The sequence below is a fragment of the Canis aureus genome, chromosome 1 (genome assembly GCF_053574225.1).
Source record: "Canis aureus isolate CA01 chromosome 1, VMU_Caureus_v.1.0, whole genome shotgun sequence".
Classification (NCBI taxonomy): Eukaryota; Metazoa; Chordata; class Mammalia; order Carnivora; family Canidae; genus Canis; species Canis aureus.
The window spans coordinates 42284615-42303233 of NC_135611.1; the positions used below are offsets into that span (position 1 = coordinate 42284615).

Genomic DNA, 18619 nt, shown 5'->3' on the forward strand with positions numbered 1-18619 from the left:
AAAAAAATAGAATATTTAATGGTGAGGCAAGTGGAGGTTATGCATAAAAATGAAGATAAGGAATCTGCCTTTTTTTTTTTTTTTTTAAAGGAATCTACTTTTTAAAGACTTATTTTAAAGATGTTAAGAGCGTAGGGGGAAGAGGGAGAGTCTTAAGCCCAAGATGGGGCTGGATCTCATGACCCTGAGATCATATCTGAGCCAAGACCAAGAGTTAGGAGCTTAACCAACTGTGCCACACATGTGCCCCAAAAGGACTTTGCTTTTTAAAAATGTTCAATTCAAGATGGTAAGCACATAAATGTCAAGTTCTTTGTTCTTGGCATTTTTTCATTTCCCGAAAGTATGTGTGAAACAAAAAAAATGTGTGGGAAGAATATTTTGACTAGGTTGGTAGTAAAAGCATGGATAGTCCTGATTAATAAAGGGAGAAGTGTCAGTGAGCAGCCATACTGAAATTATGCCATCCAAAGTACGTATATAAAATTCATTCTAGTCATCACAAACCTGTCCTGTATTTATTTCAACAGTCCAGAGTTTCCTATTTGGCTCTCCTAGGCTGGGATTGATATTTCTTGGAGACAGGTGAGAGGTAGTGTCCAAAATCTAAGCCTTTTGGCTTTAATAAATATCTGCCTGCGTATCCTAGGTGCTAAGCTTTCTATAGTTCTTTAAAATATCTTCTTTAAAATTCTCAGTGTAGGGATCCCTGGGTGGCGCAGCGGTTTAGCGCCTGCCTTTGGCCCAGGGCGCGATCCTGGAGACCCGGGATCGAATCCCACGTCGGGCTCCCGGTGCATGGAGCCTGCTTCTCCCTCTGCCTGTGTCTCTGCCTCTCTCTCTCTCTCTCTGTGACTATCATAAATAAATAAAAATTAAAAAAAAAAATTCTCAGTGTTAAAGATCCAAACACCAGATATTTCATAATTTTTATTCAAGCAGCAATACATTTAGGAGCTGAAAAAGATCATCATAACTTCTTGATTTAAAAAAATTAAATACCTATTAAGAGATTTCCCCAACAGTGAGCATTTATTTTTGATTGTAGAACTTGAATATCTCTTGTACTGTTAACTCTTCTCTGGTTATCACTTGATCAGAAAAATACACGTCCCAGCTCAAACATTACCTTAGGATGGTAAAAAGTGAGATTTATTAAATTTCACAGCAAGCCACTGGTAAAAACTAAAAATGACTTTTCCAAAATTGTGATTAATGAAAAATGCTCCTAAAGTCTTTCCCATACGGCAAGCTGCAGATCTGAGGCAAAGATACTTGCTGCTGGGTCGTACATGAAAAATATGCAGCTAGAACTTTCTCTAAATGCTGTCTTTAAAAATGGAACTTCTCCCAAAATCACACTTCATGCGTTTGCAATATTACCACAGTCACTTGAAACTTAACCTCACTTCCAAATATACTTAGTAATCAGAACAAAGCCAAGCTCTTTTCCACTGTCATTTTCTATGTCAAAAAGCTTTTTTTTTTTTTTTAGATTTTTAATGTTTAAGTCATCTCTACACCCAATTTGAGGCTTGAACTCAGAACCCTGAGATAAGAGTTGCACGCTCCACTGAGCCAGCCAGGTGCTCTTACTTTCATTTTAAAAAGCTATTTACCTCGATGGTGATGAGGATGACAATCATCCACTCCAGGCGGAGCGCCCTCTTCTCAGTCAGGTGATTCCGCATTAGATCTGTCAGCTCCATACAGTGCTGAAGTTTTTCATTCATGACCTGCGTTAGAAAAACCTTAGGAAATATCTTGTATTTACACTTAAGTTTAAGAAATAAGTAACAGCACACTTCAAAATTTGAAAGGTCTAAAGTAGGTACATGGTGAGAATTTATCCTTCAATTCTTGCTCTTCGTTACCGTGGCCACTTGCCAGCAGTACCTGCCTCTTGTCAAAGAGTCCACCTAGAGACATTTTGTAATGTACAGATTGAACTGCAAGAAGTACTTTGCCTACTGACGCTCTTACATTAAGATTTTGATAGAAGATATAAAAAAGTTTTTGAGTCCTTGTTTTTGGTAACCTGCCTCTGGGAGTGTAGTAGTTAAGAAGGGCAAACTTGAAACATGTTGCTGTGGCCAAAACATGCCCTACAGATGACAAAAACAATGATTACCTTCTACAGTTCTTCAAGTTCTGTGCAAACCCCTAGGGTTCTGTACCACTTGACCTGCTGCACATGTGCCACTAGTTGGTACTGCTCTCAGTGCTAGACTGCAGAGCTTCTGAGTTCTGATGCCTCCACCACATGTTGGTGGGGGTGGGGTCACAGAAAACAGAGTCTTTGGGATTTTTTAAAAGATTTTAAGTAACCTCTGCACCCAATGTGGGGCTCGAACTCATGACCCCAAGATCAAGAGTCGCATCTTTACAGAACGAGCCAGCCAGGTGCCCCCAGAAAACAGAATCTTTGAATTTAAGACTTGGATGTGACCACCGGTAGTTCTACCTCCTTGATCCCTGTATCTCATTTTCTTTTGGAACTCGGAAAGTCTGGAAACTTTTTTTTTAAGTTTGACTTCCCCTGATTACTTACGGAGCACGCCGAGGGTGTGGGTTTGGTCTGGAAATCTCAGACAATCCTCACAGATGCATGTTGGGGATTGATGGAAATGCGTTCGTGTGCCGTATGTACTTGTAATGATTGTACAGATCATTAAACCGCCTCAATGAGAACATATGGAACCACAATCATACGCATATATTTGCCATGTTCCCAGCCTTTATGGCCATCCTGTAGTTTCTACTCTGTAAATGCTTAGAACACTGCCTCCTCCTTTCCTCCTTCCCTTGCTTCTCTATTGGCTGCTCCGTCTTGGTCTATAAACACACTCATCCTCAGGCTTGCTTCTGTCTTCAAGGTGCTGTCCCAACCCTCTTCCACTTTCATCTCTGAGTAGACAGACACATTCTTCCTTCTACTTCCTCATCACCCTGTCACCCCGTTTATTCTTTAGCCCTTGGAAGTTGCATATTACAACTCCTCTGAAACTTCCAAAAGTCTGCAGATTTAGTAAGTCTAACAACTTCTGGTTCTAAATCTCAATCAACTCAAGCATTTGACAACATCTTGAAATGCACACTTCCTTTGGCTTTTTCTCCCCTAAGAACTAGGTTCTACCTCTGACCATCCTCTTTTCCTGGGGTTTCTCTATCTCTTGCCTGTAGATGACATTCCCCAAAGTCCTGATCTTGTCTTTCTGGCTCTATGCTCTGCTTGCACAATCTCACCCACTTTGGCTTGTGTAGATGTTCCCTAAACTTCAGTCACTTTGCATCCCACCATCACTATTTCTGTGATGTATATGTGCCACCTGTACTATTATGTAATTTCCAAAAGACTTTGTTTAATATGTTTATTTTAAAAGTAAACTGTCATTACCATCAATGGACAACAGTGTGATGTGAAACTGTTGCCTACAGGAAGCGGAGCCTGATGCCTGGGCAAGTAGTGGAGCAGCATACACCAGAGGGCCCATCAGGACCCTAAAAGCAAACTAAGTGCTTCTCCTGACAGTAAAGAGAAATATGACTTGCTTCAATGTTACTCAGTTCAGGGTCCATGTGTTACCTATATTCATCTTTTTTTTTTTTTTTTTTTTAAGATTTTATTTATTCATGAGAGACACAAAGAGAGACAGAGAGAGGCAAATACGCAGGCAGAGCGAGAAGCAGGCTCCATGCAGAGAGGCTGACATGGGACCCGATTTCGGGTCTCCAGAATCACGCGCCAGGCTGAAGGCAGCGCCAAACCACTGGGCCACTCAGGCTGCCCCTAAATTCATCTCTTGAACAAGTATATGTATCCCACATTTTGGGAAAGACTTAAACTACTATTTCTTTTCTACTTCCAAATAGAACTATTTAATCCTGGTTTCTTCTCTGGATTTCTAACTGCCTATGAAATATCTTATGGGTTTCCTGACCACATCTCAAATTTAATGTTTCTCAAGCTAAAACTGACAACCTGGCCAAGTCTATCCCTTCTCTTGGCTTCCCCTTTTATCTGGTTATGCTGTCTTCCCAGTCACCTGGGGTGGAGACTCTAAATCCCACTCCCTACAATTATGCACCATTGTGGACAGTCCTGGATCTATCCCTTTCTTAGCATTCCTTAATACTATGTAGTAGGTCTTTATGAACTAGTCATTATTTAAGAATGGATCCATTGCCCCTCTCCCTGGGCATCAGCGTTCTCATTCTAAATAGCTGGATCATGTCACTCCTCTGTATCATGGCTTTAAACATTTTACCATATATTGCCTTCTTGAAACATCAAAGAATCCCAAAGATCATCTGGTCCTGTGCATGGCATCCTATGCTTCCCAATGTGCTCTTTCTGTGGTGCTCCTAGAACACTTTCTTTGTTTTAGTGCTTCCTTCATTTTGCCTCAGCTATCTGCCCAGCACCCTGCCCTGCTGACCCCCACCCTCTGGGGGAGTTACTCTTCCACAATTTTCAACCACCAATCATGATCCCAGCACCCCCCAAAAGCTCCGGAGTGGAAGGGGTACATATAAGACCCAGGTTTAGTCGACCATAATGGCCACTTCCCTCATCATATGGTTGGTCAAAGCTTGGACACATGGCCCAATCCTTTGATGTTGCCAGGTAGAGTGAAATATAAACTCGGGACATTCCCTCTTCCCACTCCCATTTCTCCCCATTCTCACAGAGAAGGCCACTGAGAGGCAAGAAGGAGGCCCACTTGGCACAGAAGGTGCTGAGGAAAGAGTCTTGATTGACTTATTTGGGTCTGCTACAGACACTATTCTCCTGCTCTAACCTTGTTCTCAGCCGTACATGGCGATAGGTAAGCTCATTCAAAATTTTCTCTGGTGTGCAAGCAAGAGGGTCTCCATTAGTGTATGCTTCCGACTTCATTTAGCTAGAGTCCTGCATGTTACATGCACACACAAGGGAACACGAGAAAATGGATGGTATCACAAGGGTGGTAAATGTGAAGTAGGCTCTAAATAGGCAGGTGCTAGGAAGAAAGGGTAGAGAGCCACGGGAAGGGGAGAGCATTGCAGGAAAGAGCACAGAGGCAAAGCATGCTAGATAGTTGGACAAAGTGCTTGAAAATGAGGTTAAAAAGGTAAGTTAGTGCCAAATTGTGAGAGGAAATGGAGACTGTACATGGTAGGCACAGTAACGGTTCCCCCAAGGACATTCACACCCTACTTGCTGGGACCTGTGAATATGACATGGCAAAGTAGAGTTATGATTGCATATGGAATTAACACTCCAAATCAGCTGGCCTTAAGATGGGGAGATGAGGGATCCCTGGGTGGCGCAGCGGTTTAGCGCCTGCCTTTGGCCCAGGGCGCGATCCTGGAGACCCGGGATCGAATCCCATATCGGGCTCCTGGTGCATGGGGCCTGCTTCTCCCTCTGCCTATGTCTCTGCCTCTCTCTCTCTCTCTCTCTCTGTGTGTGACTATCAAAAATAAATAAAAATTAAAAAAAAAAAAGTTTAAAAAAAAAAAAAAAAAAGATGGGGAGATGAAACTAGATTATCAGGGGGAGGGGTGTCCAGTGGAATCACAGGGGTCCTTACAAGTGGAACTGGCAAGTGGAACACTTAAAGTGATGCCCCGTGAGGAGTCCTCAACTCACTTCTGTAACATGAAAGAGGCTGCAAGCTGAGGAATGTGGGCAGCATGTAGGAGCTGCAAAAGACAAGGAAAGCCTTTTCCTATGCAGAGCCTCCAGAAAGGAACACAGCCCTGCCAACACTTTGATTTGACTCAGTGACTCTCATGTCAGACTTCTGACGTACAGAGATATAACACAATACATTCGTGTTAAGCCAGTTTCAGGTAATTTGTTACAGCAGCAAGAGAAACCTACTCCACTCCATCATGCTAGAATGCTGGAATTTTATTCTGTAGGTAATGTGAAGTCCTGTGTGGTCTTCAAATATTGGTTGTGTTGACTATACTGGGCTGGGTGAGGAAATGGAATGGTGCTAGCTCAAGGGGCCAGTGGAGAGGTGGGGGTGGGGTGGGTGGGCAGGGAGGGAGTCAAGAATGTCTGAGACTGGGTGGGGCGGCGGCGGAGAGGAGGGTGAGAGGCAGCAGGAATGTCAGGGGGACCTGAAGGCAGGGGTCAGTGCAGTGTGTCCCCCCCCCCCCTTTTACTAGCCTATCCTACAGCCTTTGTTAAGTATCTGGCAATGAACGAATGACACTGAGGAGAAAATGAAAGGAAGGCGTGACAGGATGTGGAGGGTGAAGCAGAAAGAGGAAACCACTGTGCATGTCAGTTTTCTGGTTGACTGACAGGTGGATGAGGCTAGTGGTCCTGCCACAAGCTGAAATGGAGAATAGAGAAGATTCAGGGTTTTCTGGGAGAATACCATGGGTTTCATTTTGAAATCTTAATCACTGATTAATTCTACAAGTATTTGCTGAGCATGTGCTCTATGTGAGGCCTTGCCAAGAACTGGGAATATAACAGGGAAAAAAATAACCCTGGTCTCCGGTCTCAGGGAGCCTACATTCCAGTGTGCAGTGCTACAGAGAATTGATTCTCAAAGGGATGCTATAGGGTAGGTCAGTGTGGAAGCGTGAGAGATTTAGTAGGCAATAGGAAACACCTGGAAGGCCAGCAGAAAACTGAGGTTACAGATACTTGTTTGAAAATCATCAGGACAAAACAGCAGTGGAAGGAAACGAACAGGAGCACTGCTGGAGCAGGCCGCACGAGGAGAGCGCCCAGGACAGAATGTTGGGGAACATCAATAGAGAAGGTGCCGTGAGGGACCCACTGCCACCTGGCTTTTCTGCCCCTACTGCACTTCTGGAACTTCTCTCTGATCTTTTCCAGGGCTTAGTTACTGAATGAAATGTCTTGACCCCCATCCACAGCTTCGTGGACTGCTTTCAGCACATCTCATGCCTCCTAATACTCTTATTTTCTTCAAGATTCTTTCCTCTAGGAAAAAAAAAAAACAAAAAACAACAACCCAAACAAACAAATGGAACAAGGAACAACTTTCTCCTGGCATTACCACTAACTCTCTTTGTTCTGTGCATTTTCTTATTAGACAGTAAAGCTTGCTCTTAATTTTCTTTTGTATCAAGTAAAGCGCCAGCGTTGTATTCAGCATGCTAAGGAAGGCTAATTTCTTTTAACTCCTTCTAAATAATCTTCACATAACCCAGCGAGTCTTAACTGCCTTTGGTGTGCTAAGAAAATACTCTGAGAAATGTAGTTTGGGAACTTTTAAGCATACTTGCTAACTCGTGGAAGATTTCACACCGAAGAGATGGCTCACAGTGGGTCTCGGAAATGAACAATTAGCTGTAATGACTGAATCAAGCCACAAAGGTGACAATGGTAATGATTATAGGGCACCTCTGCAACAGGGGAGACAGTCAGTGGAATGTGAGGGGAGTTCCATAAAAATTGGCAGCTACCAAAGGAATTTTGATGAGCCTTAAGTTTTAGCTGCTATATACTGAGTTTTCAGAAACGGAATCTCCAAATCCATTACATAAAAATGAAATGTAGTTCAAACCCACGTGGCCATCATGCTCAACAGCCATTTACGGGCTAGAGATCCCAATCCACATACCTTGCCCTCTGGGCCCATGAGCCAAATAATCCCTCTGTCTCTGGCATGCTCATTATATATTTAGATATTTCGGGGGAAAGTAGCTTCTATCCCTTTAGCTGCTGTGTTTTAAGGAGAGGGGGAATCCCACGAGTGTAGCTCCAATTTCATATTAAGTCCCTTTCCCCCCTAATACATTGCTACTTCTACTTTTAGCAATCTTGCCCCAGTTCCTAACATAGAATCCAATAAAGATGTGGTAGAAATATGTAATTTATAAAGATAATTAAAATGAATCTTGACTTTTGGCTCCAAAAGAAAAAATAAAGTGGATTTTCAGGGACTGTTGGTATTATGGAATTAATGTTTGTGTCCCCCTTAAATTGATGGTGAAAACCCTAATCCCAACGGTGATGGTTTTTGGAGAGGGGGCCTTCAGGAGGTGAGGGCGGGGTCCCTATGATGGAATTAGTGTCCTTTAGGAAGAGGAGGCGACATCAGACAGCCACGTGAGGACACCGCAAGAAGGTGGCGGTCTATAAACCAGAAGAAGGCCCTCGCCAGGAACTCGGTCTGCACATGTAATCAGAACACTAAGATGCGATGTGTGAAGTGCTGCAGCTGAAGGATGCAGACCAAGTATTCCAGAAACACAGACCAGATGGGACACCTTTCCCAGAACATGACACTTGGGCTCATCAGGCAAAATGCAACCAGGGATGGTCCTGGCCCAAAGGTATCAAATGAATCAAATCGTATCAACTTGGAAGAACATAAGCTACAGATAGGTCTATGATGGTGCCTAATTTAAAAAGACTCTTATTTTTATTCTGATTATCTGCAATGTATGCATTCTCCTTATGTACTCAGTTAAGGACTGAGAAGCAAATAGTACTGTAGTTATATATAGTTCATATGAGATTTAAAAAAAAACTGCTACAGAACTGACTTGTTCCAGGATTTTTCCAATTTTGGGACTGACTGGACCCTACCCTATTTGCTCTCTGGGCTGCACAGTCAACTTTCCAATGGTGTCTCCATTGGAGGTGCCCTCTTTGGTCTAGCATCAGTGATGATGCGGTGGCACTTTCTCCAAGTTTCCCCTTTCTTCTTACCATTTTGATTCTGGTCCCACTAGTTGATTATTTCATTGCACTTCTGGTTTCATTATTAATCCTGCTTTGACATTTCTCACCTTTAAAACTGGCTTTCCTGTTGAATGTAGCATTCATGCTGAGCAAGTTCTTGAAAGACATCCTTATTCTTTATACTTCTCCTCTGAACCATTGCCTCAAATCACCTTTATAACTGGTGACCATGATCTTGTCCACAAGGACATGTGAGGGACACCTTGGGCATCAATATTACAGAAACATGGTTTGAGGGAAGACAGGATGGGCTGGGGGAGCATGCCTGAGCTCAAACTTCCAAGCAGCTGGCTATCTTGGTTATTGCTCAGCCACTTTCATTAATTCAATTAAGCACAGCAGGCTGGTTATCAGAAGAGGTAGAGAGAAGGTTCGTATCTGCTTGGTGTAAATGACTTACCACACTTCATCACAATGATCATGATTCCACAAATCTCCATTCCCATCCAAGAACATTAATACTGAGTGTTCTTGTGGGACGCCTGGGTGGCTCAGCGGTAGGGCTTCCTGCCTTTGGCTCAGGTCGTGATCCTGGGATCCGGGATCAAGTCCCACATTGGGCTCCCTGTGAGGAGCCTGCTTCTCCCTCTGCCTAAGTCTCTGCCTCTCTCTCTCTCTCAGTCTGTGTCTCTCATGAATAAATAAACAAATCTTTAAAAAAAATATAATAAAAATAAAGTTAAAAAAAATTCATCCCCAGTGTATTTATCTCATCAATACTGATGATTTTGTTTAGTATTGTTTTTAAAGAATTCTCACAAAAGGCTTTATTTTAAAATTAATTTTACTGAGGCATAACTTACATACAATAAAATGAAGCCATTCTAAGTACACAAGGTTTCCTTGTGTGCTCCTTTGGAAACTACAGCCCCATTTCACCCACCCCCGCCCCAGCTCCAGGGAATCATTGATGTACCTTCTGTACCTAGATTCAATTTGCCTTTCTAGATCCCATAAATACAATTGCACATATGTTTCTGTGTCTAGATTTTTTCTTTTTTCTTTTTTATTTATGATAGGCACACAGTGAGAGAGAGAGAGGCAGAGACACAGGCAGAGGGAGAAGCAGGCTCCATGCACCGGGAGCCTGACGTGGGATTCGATCCCGGGTCTCCAGGATCGCGCCCTGGGCCAAAGGCAGGCGCTAAACCGCTGCGCCACCCAGGGATCCCTAGATTTTTTCATTTGGCATAATCATTCTGATATTCACCCATGTTGTAGCATGGATCAATAATTAACTTATTGTTGCTGAGTGGTATTCCACTGTATGGATATACCACATTTTGTTTTTCTACTCACTTACTGATGGGCACTTGACTGCTTCCAGTTTTGGGCTATTATGAATACAGCTGCTGTGAACATTTGTATATGAAAGAGTGGGAGGACATGTGTTTTCACTTCTCCTGGGTAAAATACTTAGGAGTGGAATGGCTGAGTCTTATAGTAACACAATGGTTAATTTTACAAGAAACTGCCGACCTGTTGTACCACTTTACATTCCCACAAGTGATGAAAGTTCCAATTGCTCTATAACCTTACTAACACTTGGCATTAGTCTTTTAAATTTTAGCCATTCTAATGGGTGTGTAGTGATATCACATTGTAGTTTTAATTGCACTTCCTTGGTGAACAATGACACTGAACATCTTCTCATGTTCATTTGGCCATCTGCACTACTTTCTTTCGTGAGGTGTCCATTCAAATCTTTTGCCCATTTAAAAAATTGAGCTGCTCTTTAAATACTGAGTAGAAAGAGTTCTTTGTATATGCTGGATAAGTCCTTTGTCAGGTATATAAACTGAGAAAGTTTCCTCCCAGACTGTGGCTTGCCTTTTCACATTCTTAGCAGTCTCTCAAAGAGCAGTAGTTTTTAATTTTGAAAAAGTTCAGCTTATCAAGTTTTTTCCCCCCCAGGTTCATGCCTTTTAAAAATTTTTTTAATTGGCTTTAAGAAATCTTTGCTTGGCTGAAGGTCATAAGGCTTTTTTTCTATATTTTCTTCCTGAAGTTTTATAATTTTAGCTATTACATTAGGTCTCTGATCTGTTTTAAAATGGTGTGAAGTAAAGGATAGAGTTCAGCTATCCAATTGTTCCAGCACCATTTACTGAAAATATTATTCCTTTGTTATTGAACTGATTTATATTTGTCAAAAATCAATTGCTTTTATGTATATTTCTCAACTCTCTTCCATTCCATTAATTTATATATTTGTTCTTATGCTAATATTCAAATATCTTGATTACTGTAGCTTGATTTACTGTGAGTCTTAAAATCAGATAATAAAAGTCCTACAACTTTGTCCTTTCTTCGACATTGCTGTGGCTAGTTTAAGCCTCCTTGCATTTACATTTTAAAATCAGCTTGTTACTTCTAAAATAAAAAAACCTTGCTGAGGATTTTATTGAGATTGAGTTGAATCTATAGGTCAACTTCCAGAAGTTAGATCTTTATAATGTTGAGTCTTCTGTTCTATAAACATGATACATGTCTTCATTCATTTGGTTTCTCAGCTATGTTTTATAGTTTTCAGGGTACAGATCTTATTTTTAAAAATCTTTCCTAAGGAATATGAGGTTTTGATGCTATTGTAAATGATATTTCAAATTTTTCATTTTCCAATTGTTCATTGGTGTTATAAAGAAAAAGAATTATCTTTTATACAGTGACCCTGAATTTTGTAACCGTGATAAATTCACTAATTAGTTCTAGTTGCTTTGTGTAGATTCTTTAGGATATTCTACATATAAAATCCTATCATCTGTGAATAAATTCAGTTTTACTTCTTCTCAAAGATGTTAAATCTTGCGGCTATAAATATAACCACCCACAGGGATTAGTGCCTTGAATAGCTGGAACTGCATGGACTTTCTCTACCCAGAGACAGGTTAGCATCTGATTCTCCCAACTGCTGATGTGTGACAGTGGTTACATGTCAATACCTTCATGGAGGGACACAACCTCAAATTGGCCTGATACTTGAAAACAAGAGTACTCAGCATACAATAAGTAGAGGGGGAGCCTACACAGCTCTTTTGCTGTCACTGATGTTTTTTCTTATGTTTGCACTTGAATTAGTTGACCATTTGGTTGTCACGGTATTCATCACTCAAGGTGTCCTCAGTTGCAGACTTGATGCCAATAATTCCATCTAGTATTGTGAGGATAGACAAATAAAGATGGTCACCTTCCAGGTGGAAGATGAGATAATTTCTTTGGCATCAACCTTCTTGCCCAAGCCAAGTGGCCATGGCAGTTGGCTTACTGATGATTCAGAACATGAGACCAGTGATGCTTGCTGGCAGTACCTCTGGTGGTGTGAAGGAAGGAATCACTAAAGTAACAGCACTATGAGGATGATGTGGGTCACAGTGCCTCCCAAGTAGGCTTCTAAACTTTTCTCCACCTTTTTCAAAACCTGAAGTCTGTGTTAGGCAGACTTCTAGGATGCCACCCAAAGTCCCGGTTTCTGGGCACTCACACCCTTGTGCAATTCCCTCCCCTGGGCTGTGGGCTGAGCCTAGTGACTTGTCTCTAACAAAAAGAATACAAAAATATCAAAAGTGATAGGCTGTAATTGCTGTGATTAGTTTACAAATGATTGTTTTAGAGTCTGTCTTGGCAATGCTCTGACCCCTTCTCACTTGCTCACCCTGATGAAACAAGCAGCCATGTTGGGAGATGCTTGCTCTCTGGAGAAGACTATGTGGCAGGGACCTGAGGGAGGCCTCTGGCCAAGAATTCATAAGGAACTGACACTTCAGCCCAACACCCTGAGAGGAACTGAATCTTGTCAACAACAAACACATGCATGAACTAGGAAGTTAACCTTCTCAGCCGATCCCTGAGATTACTGCAGCCTTAGGAGAGAGCCAGAGGACCTGGCTGAGCTGGACCTGGGTTCCTGACCCAAAGAACTGTAAAATAGTAAGTGCTGTCTTAAGCCACTTGATTTTGAATAATTTGTTCTATAGGAATAGCTAACTAATACAACCACAAGATATCCTTCAACTCTGTAAAGCTTTCAGCATCCCTTTGATAGCCCCTGACTTCAGCCTATCTACATGGTCCACAACCATGCAAGTCCAATGCTTTTCATGTCTGACCAGACATCTGTATGGTCAAATCCTGTCTAGCTAGATGTAGTATCTAAAACCATACTGGAATCCACTGAAGTTTGAATCTCATAGTATCACTGATCAATCTTTTTGGGTCAACTAAAAGCAATATAGTTTGGGATGGGCCTCTTTCCCCAACCACTGGCAATGACCTCCACTCTCCTGTGCTGGAAGATGCTTGTATAGGAAGGGTTGGTAACAAGGTCAGTGACAACTAAGGTAAATTCAATGTTATTCAAGGGCAAGTGTCTGGCCTGGAGAAAAAATATGTAGATACCAGAGCTGCCATAGTATTTAATGAGCCATGATGGGCTGCTGAAATCGTAAGTCATTTTTAAGATTTTATTTGAGAGTGAGTGTGCATGCGCACAAGCTGGGAGAGGGAGAGAATGTGATGCAGGGTTCAATCCCACAACCCTGAGACCATGACTTGAGCTGAAATCAAGAGCCGAATGCTCAGCCAACTGAGCCACCCAGGCACTCTGTAAGTCATTTATTTTTGTGGGGCGTAGGATGAACGTGGGTAAGTGGTAGGAAATAAGACTGAGGAAGAGTAGAGAACATGAAGGTCCTTGTATATGAAGCAAAAACAAACATAACACCTGAGGTACTGAGAGAAAACTAGAGGTACTGACAGAGGGATTGAAAAAAAGGCAATCAGGAGATACTAACATCAAGATAAGTCAGATTCTGAAATGATCTGACAAGCATTTTAAAGTGGTTATCGATAAGCAATTACGAACATGCTTGAAACAAGTTAAAAAAAATACAATTTCAGCAAAGACATAGACAGCATAAGAATCAAAGGAAAATTTTAGATCTGAAAGATACAATAAGTAAAATTTAAAAACCCAGTGATGGGTTTAGCATCCGAATGAGGGTGATGAAGAAAAGAACTGGTGAACTTGAAGACAGAATGATGGAAATGACCCCATTCAAACAACAGAGAGAAAACAAGTGAACAGAACCTCACATACGCATGCGAGTGTAAGAAAGGACCTGATGTTATCCCATTAGAAACCAAGCAGCCCAGCACTAAGTGCCACAGCAATTTTTGGGTGCTGGAAGAGAACTGCCAGCCCAGAATCCTAGAGCTGGTAATAATATTATTTGGGAAGGAAGGGGAAATCAATACAGTCTCAGATGAAGAAAAATTAGAATGTTTCTTTTTTTTTAATTTTAAAGATTTTACTTATTTATTCATGAGAGACAGAGAGAGAGAGGGGCAGAGATACAGGCAGAGGGAGAAGCAGGCTCCATGAAGGGAGCCTGACCTGGGACTTGATCCTGGGTCCCCAGGATCACACCCTGGGCTGAAGGTGGCGCTAAACCGCTGAGCCACCAAGGCTGCTCTAGAATCTATTTCTACAGATTTATCCTAAAGGAGTAACTAAAGAACATTCTTGAAATAGAAAAGAATCAATAAAAGAACTCATGGAACATCACAAAGGAAAAAAGAATGACAGAAAGAATAAAAATACAGGTAAACACAATGGAATCTCCTTTTCCTCTTGAGTTTCTGAAATTGTATTTGATGGCTGAAACAAAAATTGTAACTGACGGAGTTTTCAATGTCTGCAGAAGAATAGTTCAGACAACTGGTAGAGGGTAAAGGGATGTGAAGGGTAGGAGATTTCTGTACTTAACTTAATCTGGTAAAATGTCAAAATTAGTGGACTATGATAAACTACATATATATAATGTAACATGTAAGGCAACCATTAAATACCTAAGAGATATACTAAAAACAGATAAATCAAAATAGGGTTCCAAAAAATGTTTAAGTAATGCACAGGAGGGCAGGGTTTGACACATACAACAAGTTAGATGAATGGCAAGGACATTATGCTCAGTGAAAAAGTCAGTTTCAAAACAAAAGTCATACACTGTATGATTAGTTGATGTAACATTTTCAAAATGACAAAATTATGGAGATGGGGAAGATTACTTGTCAGGGGCTGGGGATGGTGGGGGAGGGGAGGTGGTGTGACAAGAAAGGGGCAGCACAACGAGATCTTTGTAGTGACAGAACAGCTCTGCATCTCAACCGCGTGGTTATGTGGACCGTAATGTAATAAACATAGAACAGAGAACTACGTGCAATGGTCATTCAACATCCATTTTGTTTCCAACCTTCCTTCCCCATCTCCATCATGTGGTTTATCTCCATCACGATCACCTCCATCCACTTCCATCATTCTCTTGATACCTATGTCACTCTTCTCAATTTTACTTCCATGCATCTAAATGCTTGCGTGATGGTTCTCATTGGATGGTTTCTTGCCACTTACTCTCACCATATCTTCGGTTTTGCTCTTACACTCCCCTTGACCCCACCTGTTTGTTTTGTCATCTTCCTATCTGTCACTCACAGGCAAACGTCAGTCATATTTGTCTCAGAGAATTCTTTCTTGAATTCATTTCTATTCTCACTGCCACCAACACAGTTCCAGGACCTCTGAACTCTTGAGACTTGATCAGAGCTTGCTAATGGAAGAGTAGGCCTCTAAACTCACTACCTTTATCTAGTCTGCAGAGCAAGTATCAGAACATGATTTGATACAACAAAGAAACAGGATGGAAACTGTATCTAGTAGATGGGCAAGGGGAAATCCAGAGATATGAATAAAAGTCAAAGTATTTCTCCAAAACTAAACACATTAACTTCATTTAAAATTTCTCTTCACATAGTCACACAAATTAGAAGAGCATTGTCTTTCTCAGTAAAAGTGCAAAATACATACCTTAACTCTACGAGTGATGCTAAGGAACTGACAGGTTTTATCATAAAGCTGTTCCAGGTTTTCTCTGTCCCAGTAGAAATCGGGAGTGATCAAGAAGTCTGAACTCAAGTTTATACGGTGTCTTAAAAAAAACCAAAATGATAACTTTTTAATTCTGAATTATAAATCAGTCCTTATTTTCTTTTTACAAAGTACTTTATGAAAACATCTACTAATGCTGACCTTTCTGAGAAATATGTAAATACAAAAATTTACATAAGCATTTTGAAATTTGCAACCAAATTAACTCAATCCTTAACGTTAATGTTATTTATGTTGTTAGAAAAATAAAACCTCTCATTTTGCTTTCAATATCTGAGCTTTTTTGTTTTCTTTAAAAATTTTTACAATATAGGGATGCCTGGGTGGCTCAGCGGTTGAGCGTCTGCCTTTGGCTCAGGGTATGATCCTGGAGTCCTGGGATCTAGTCCCGCATTGGGTTCCCTGCATGGAGCCTGCTTTTCCCTCGGCCTATGTCTCTGCTTCTATGTGTCTCTCATGAAAAAATAAAATCTTAAAAAAAAAATTTTTTTTACAACATATATACATTTTTTTTATTGGTAAGTAATTATGTGGCTTTAAAGTAAAAAAGACAGAAAAGGTAAACTGACAAATCCCCCTCCTATTCTTCCCATCATTCCCTTTCTCCCACCCATGACAGGTTAACCCTTCCTCTGTTCTTCCAGTGTTTCTGCAAACGCTGGACAATACACGCATACACAAACTCTTATTTTCTTTTTATGTGAGACACCTAGGTTTACTTTTTTTTATTTATTTTTAAAAGACTTTATTTATTTATTCATGAGACAGACAGAGAGAGAGAGAGGCAGAGACACAGGCAGAGGGAGAAGCAGGCTCCATGCAGGGAGCCTGATGCAGGACTCAATCCTGAGACTCCAGGATCTCGCCCTGAGCCAAAGGCAGGCGCTCAACTGCTGAGCCAGGCATCCCCCCAGGTCTATTTTTAAATGAAAATTTAAGGCACGGAAGTAACACGTAAGTGGCTGTTCAGTATAACAAAGAAAGCCCTAGAGAAGAACTCGGAAAACAGTAATTGGTCCTCTTACCCTAAAACACAGCCCAAATCCTCTAGGCTCTGTAAACACTCTACTGTGTCCTTCCAGACCTTTTCTATGCATATATTCATGTATGTGTGCATACACAAACACAGATGTTTGGTATGCATACATATCAAGATAAAGATGAATATTCATTTTTGTTTATACAAGTTGGATCATACCATACATAATGTGTACTTGATTTTTCACCCAATGTTGTAACCTGCCATGTATCCTTTTTTTTTAAAAAAAGATTTTATTTATTCATGATAGACATTGGGGGGGGGGGGGAAGGCAAAGACACAGGCAGAGGGAGAAGCAGGCTCCAGGCTGGGAGCCTGGCCCGGGACTCCAGGGTCACGCCCTGGGCCAAAGGCAGGCACTAAACCACTGAGCCACCCAGGGATCCCCACCTGCCATGTATCTATTCATAGATTTTACCATGTTCCTCTTAGTAACACACAAGCACTTTTATTGTAAAGAGAAGAAAACTTAGGATAAGAACAGGAAGACTCTGTAGAAACTGTTTACAAACCTACGTATATTTAGTCCTGACTTCTGAGTTTTGATAGGATTCTAATCTGCCGTATCAAATTCTACTGGCATCATCAAGAGAAGAGGATAGAGACACTCTCTACCTCGCTTCTTAGAGAACTCAAGGCTCAACGCTTCAGATATGCTACAGAACGCTCCTGATGGATGGGTTTTCATCTTGTTGGCATCCTGAATGAGGACCCCTGGGTTATGAAGAACACAGAGATGAAGAAATCCTGGACCACTTCTCTCCAGGCCAACCTCTATGGGGAATGTGGAAAAACAACTCTAAACTATTTACAACGATCTCTAGCAGCTCACACAGTAGACTTTGAGGGAAAAGACCTTGAATAATGCTGCCTGGTAAGAATAATGCCAAGATTCAGGATGTTTCATTCCATAAATCCTGGGAAAATTACAAAAATAAAATAAACTGGACACCTTTCCAGAAACTTATTTAAAATGACGCACTGATGTACTTCATCAGTTTTAAGACACTTTTCTTTCCAGTCTCTGAAAATGGACGGCAGCTTTAAAGCTGATGATGTCTTACAGGTGGCAGGTGGGACTTAGTTGTCATTGCCTTAACTTCCCTCTTGCCTCCCTTTTACATATGCCCAAGGGGGAATGTGATGGACTCCACACCCAAATACAGCTAAAGGAGTTATTTCAGCATAAGATGTGAATTCTGTGATAAAAAAGCATCGTATCATAGCTTCACTGACAGCATTTGTCTCTGCTGTGGCGTCTTACTGTGTGTCTGAGTCAATATGGTACATAAATTTTCTATAGCACTTGCTTCTACTTAGCGATAGGCAATTTTATATATATATTCTTTTAATTCCAATGTAGTTTACGGTGTTATATTGGTCATACTAGATGTACAATATGGTGATTCATCAATTCTATATGTTGCTCGGTGCATGTCATGATAAGTGTATTTTTTTTTAAGATTTTATTTATTTATTCATGAGAGAGAGGCAGAGACACAGGCAGAGGGAGAAACAGGCTCCTCACAGAGAGCCCGACACGGAACTCGATCCCAGGACTCCAGGACCATGCCCCAGGTTGAAGGCAGGCGCCAAACCGCTGAGTCACCCAGGGATCCCCAGATAAGATGTATTCTTAATCCCCTTCCCCTACTTCCCCCACCCACAGCAACTATCGGTTCTCTATAGTTAAGAGTCTGTTTTTGGTTTGTCTCTCTCCTTTTCCCTTGTTCATCTGTTTTGTTTCTTAAGTTCCACATATGAGTGAAATCATATGGTATTTGTCTTTCTCTGGCTTATTTTGCTTAGCATTATACTCTCTGGATGAAATGAGATATTTTTACCGAGAATTCCCATTCCCAAATTCTAGAATATATCTTTCTACCTACAGAGAGCATCTACTGGGCTCCCT

General features: G+C 41.3%; 1 protein-coding gene across 3 annotated transcripts in view; it reads right to left on the reverse strand.

Annotated features, from left to right (window-relative positions):
* Positions 1–917: 917 nt before the first annotated feature.
* RMND1 (required for meiotic nuclear division 1 homolog) overlaps positions 918–18619 on the reverse strand; it is a 44517-nt gene continuing 26815 nt past the window's right edge. For all 3 annotated transcript variants that reach the window (XM_077896795.1, XM_077896813.1, XM_077896804.1), the window contains 3 exons: positions 15588–15708; positions 1620–1736; positions 918–1129 (listed from right to left, as the gene is read on the reverse strand). In XM_077896795.1, coding sequence (XP_077752921.1) covers positions 1097–1129; positions 1620–1736; positions 15588–15708 — 271 coding nt within the window. In that variant the 3' untranslated portion in view covers positions 918–1096. The remainder of the gene's footprint in view (positions 1130–1619; positions 1737–15587; positions 15709–18619) is intronic.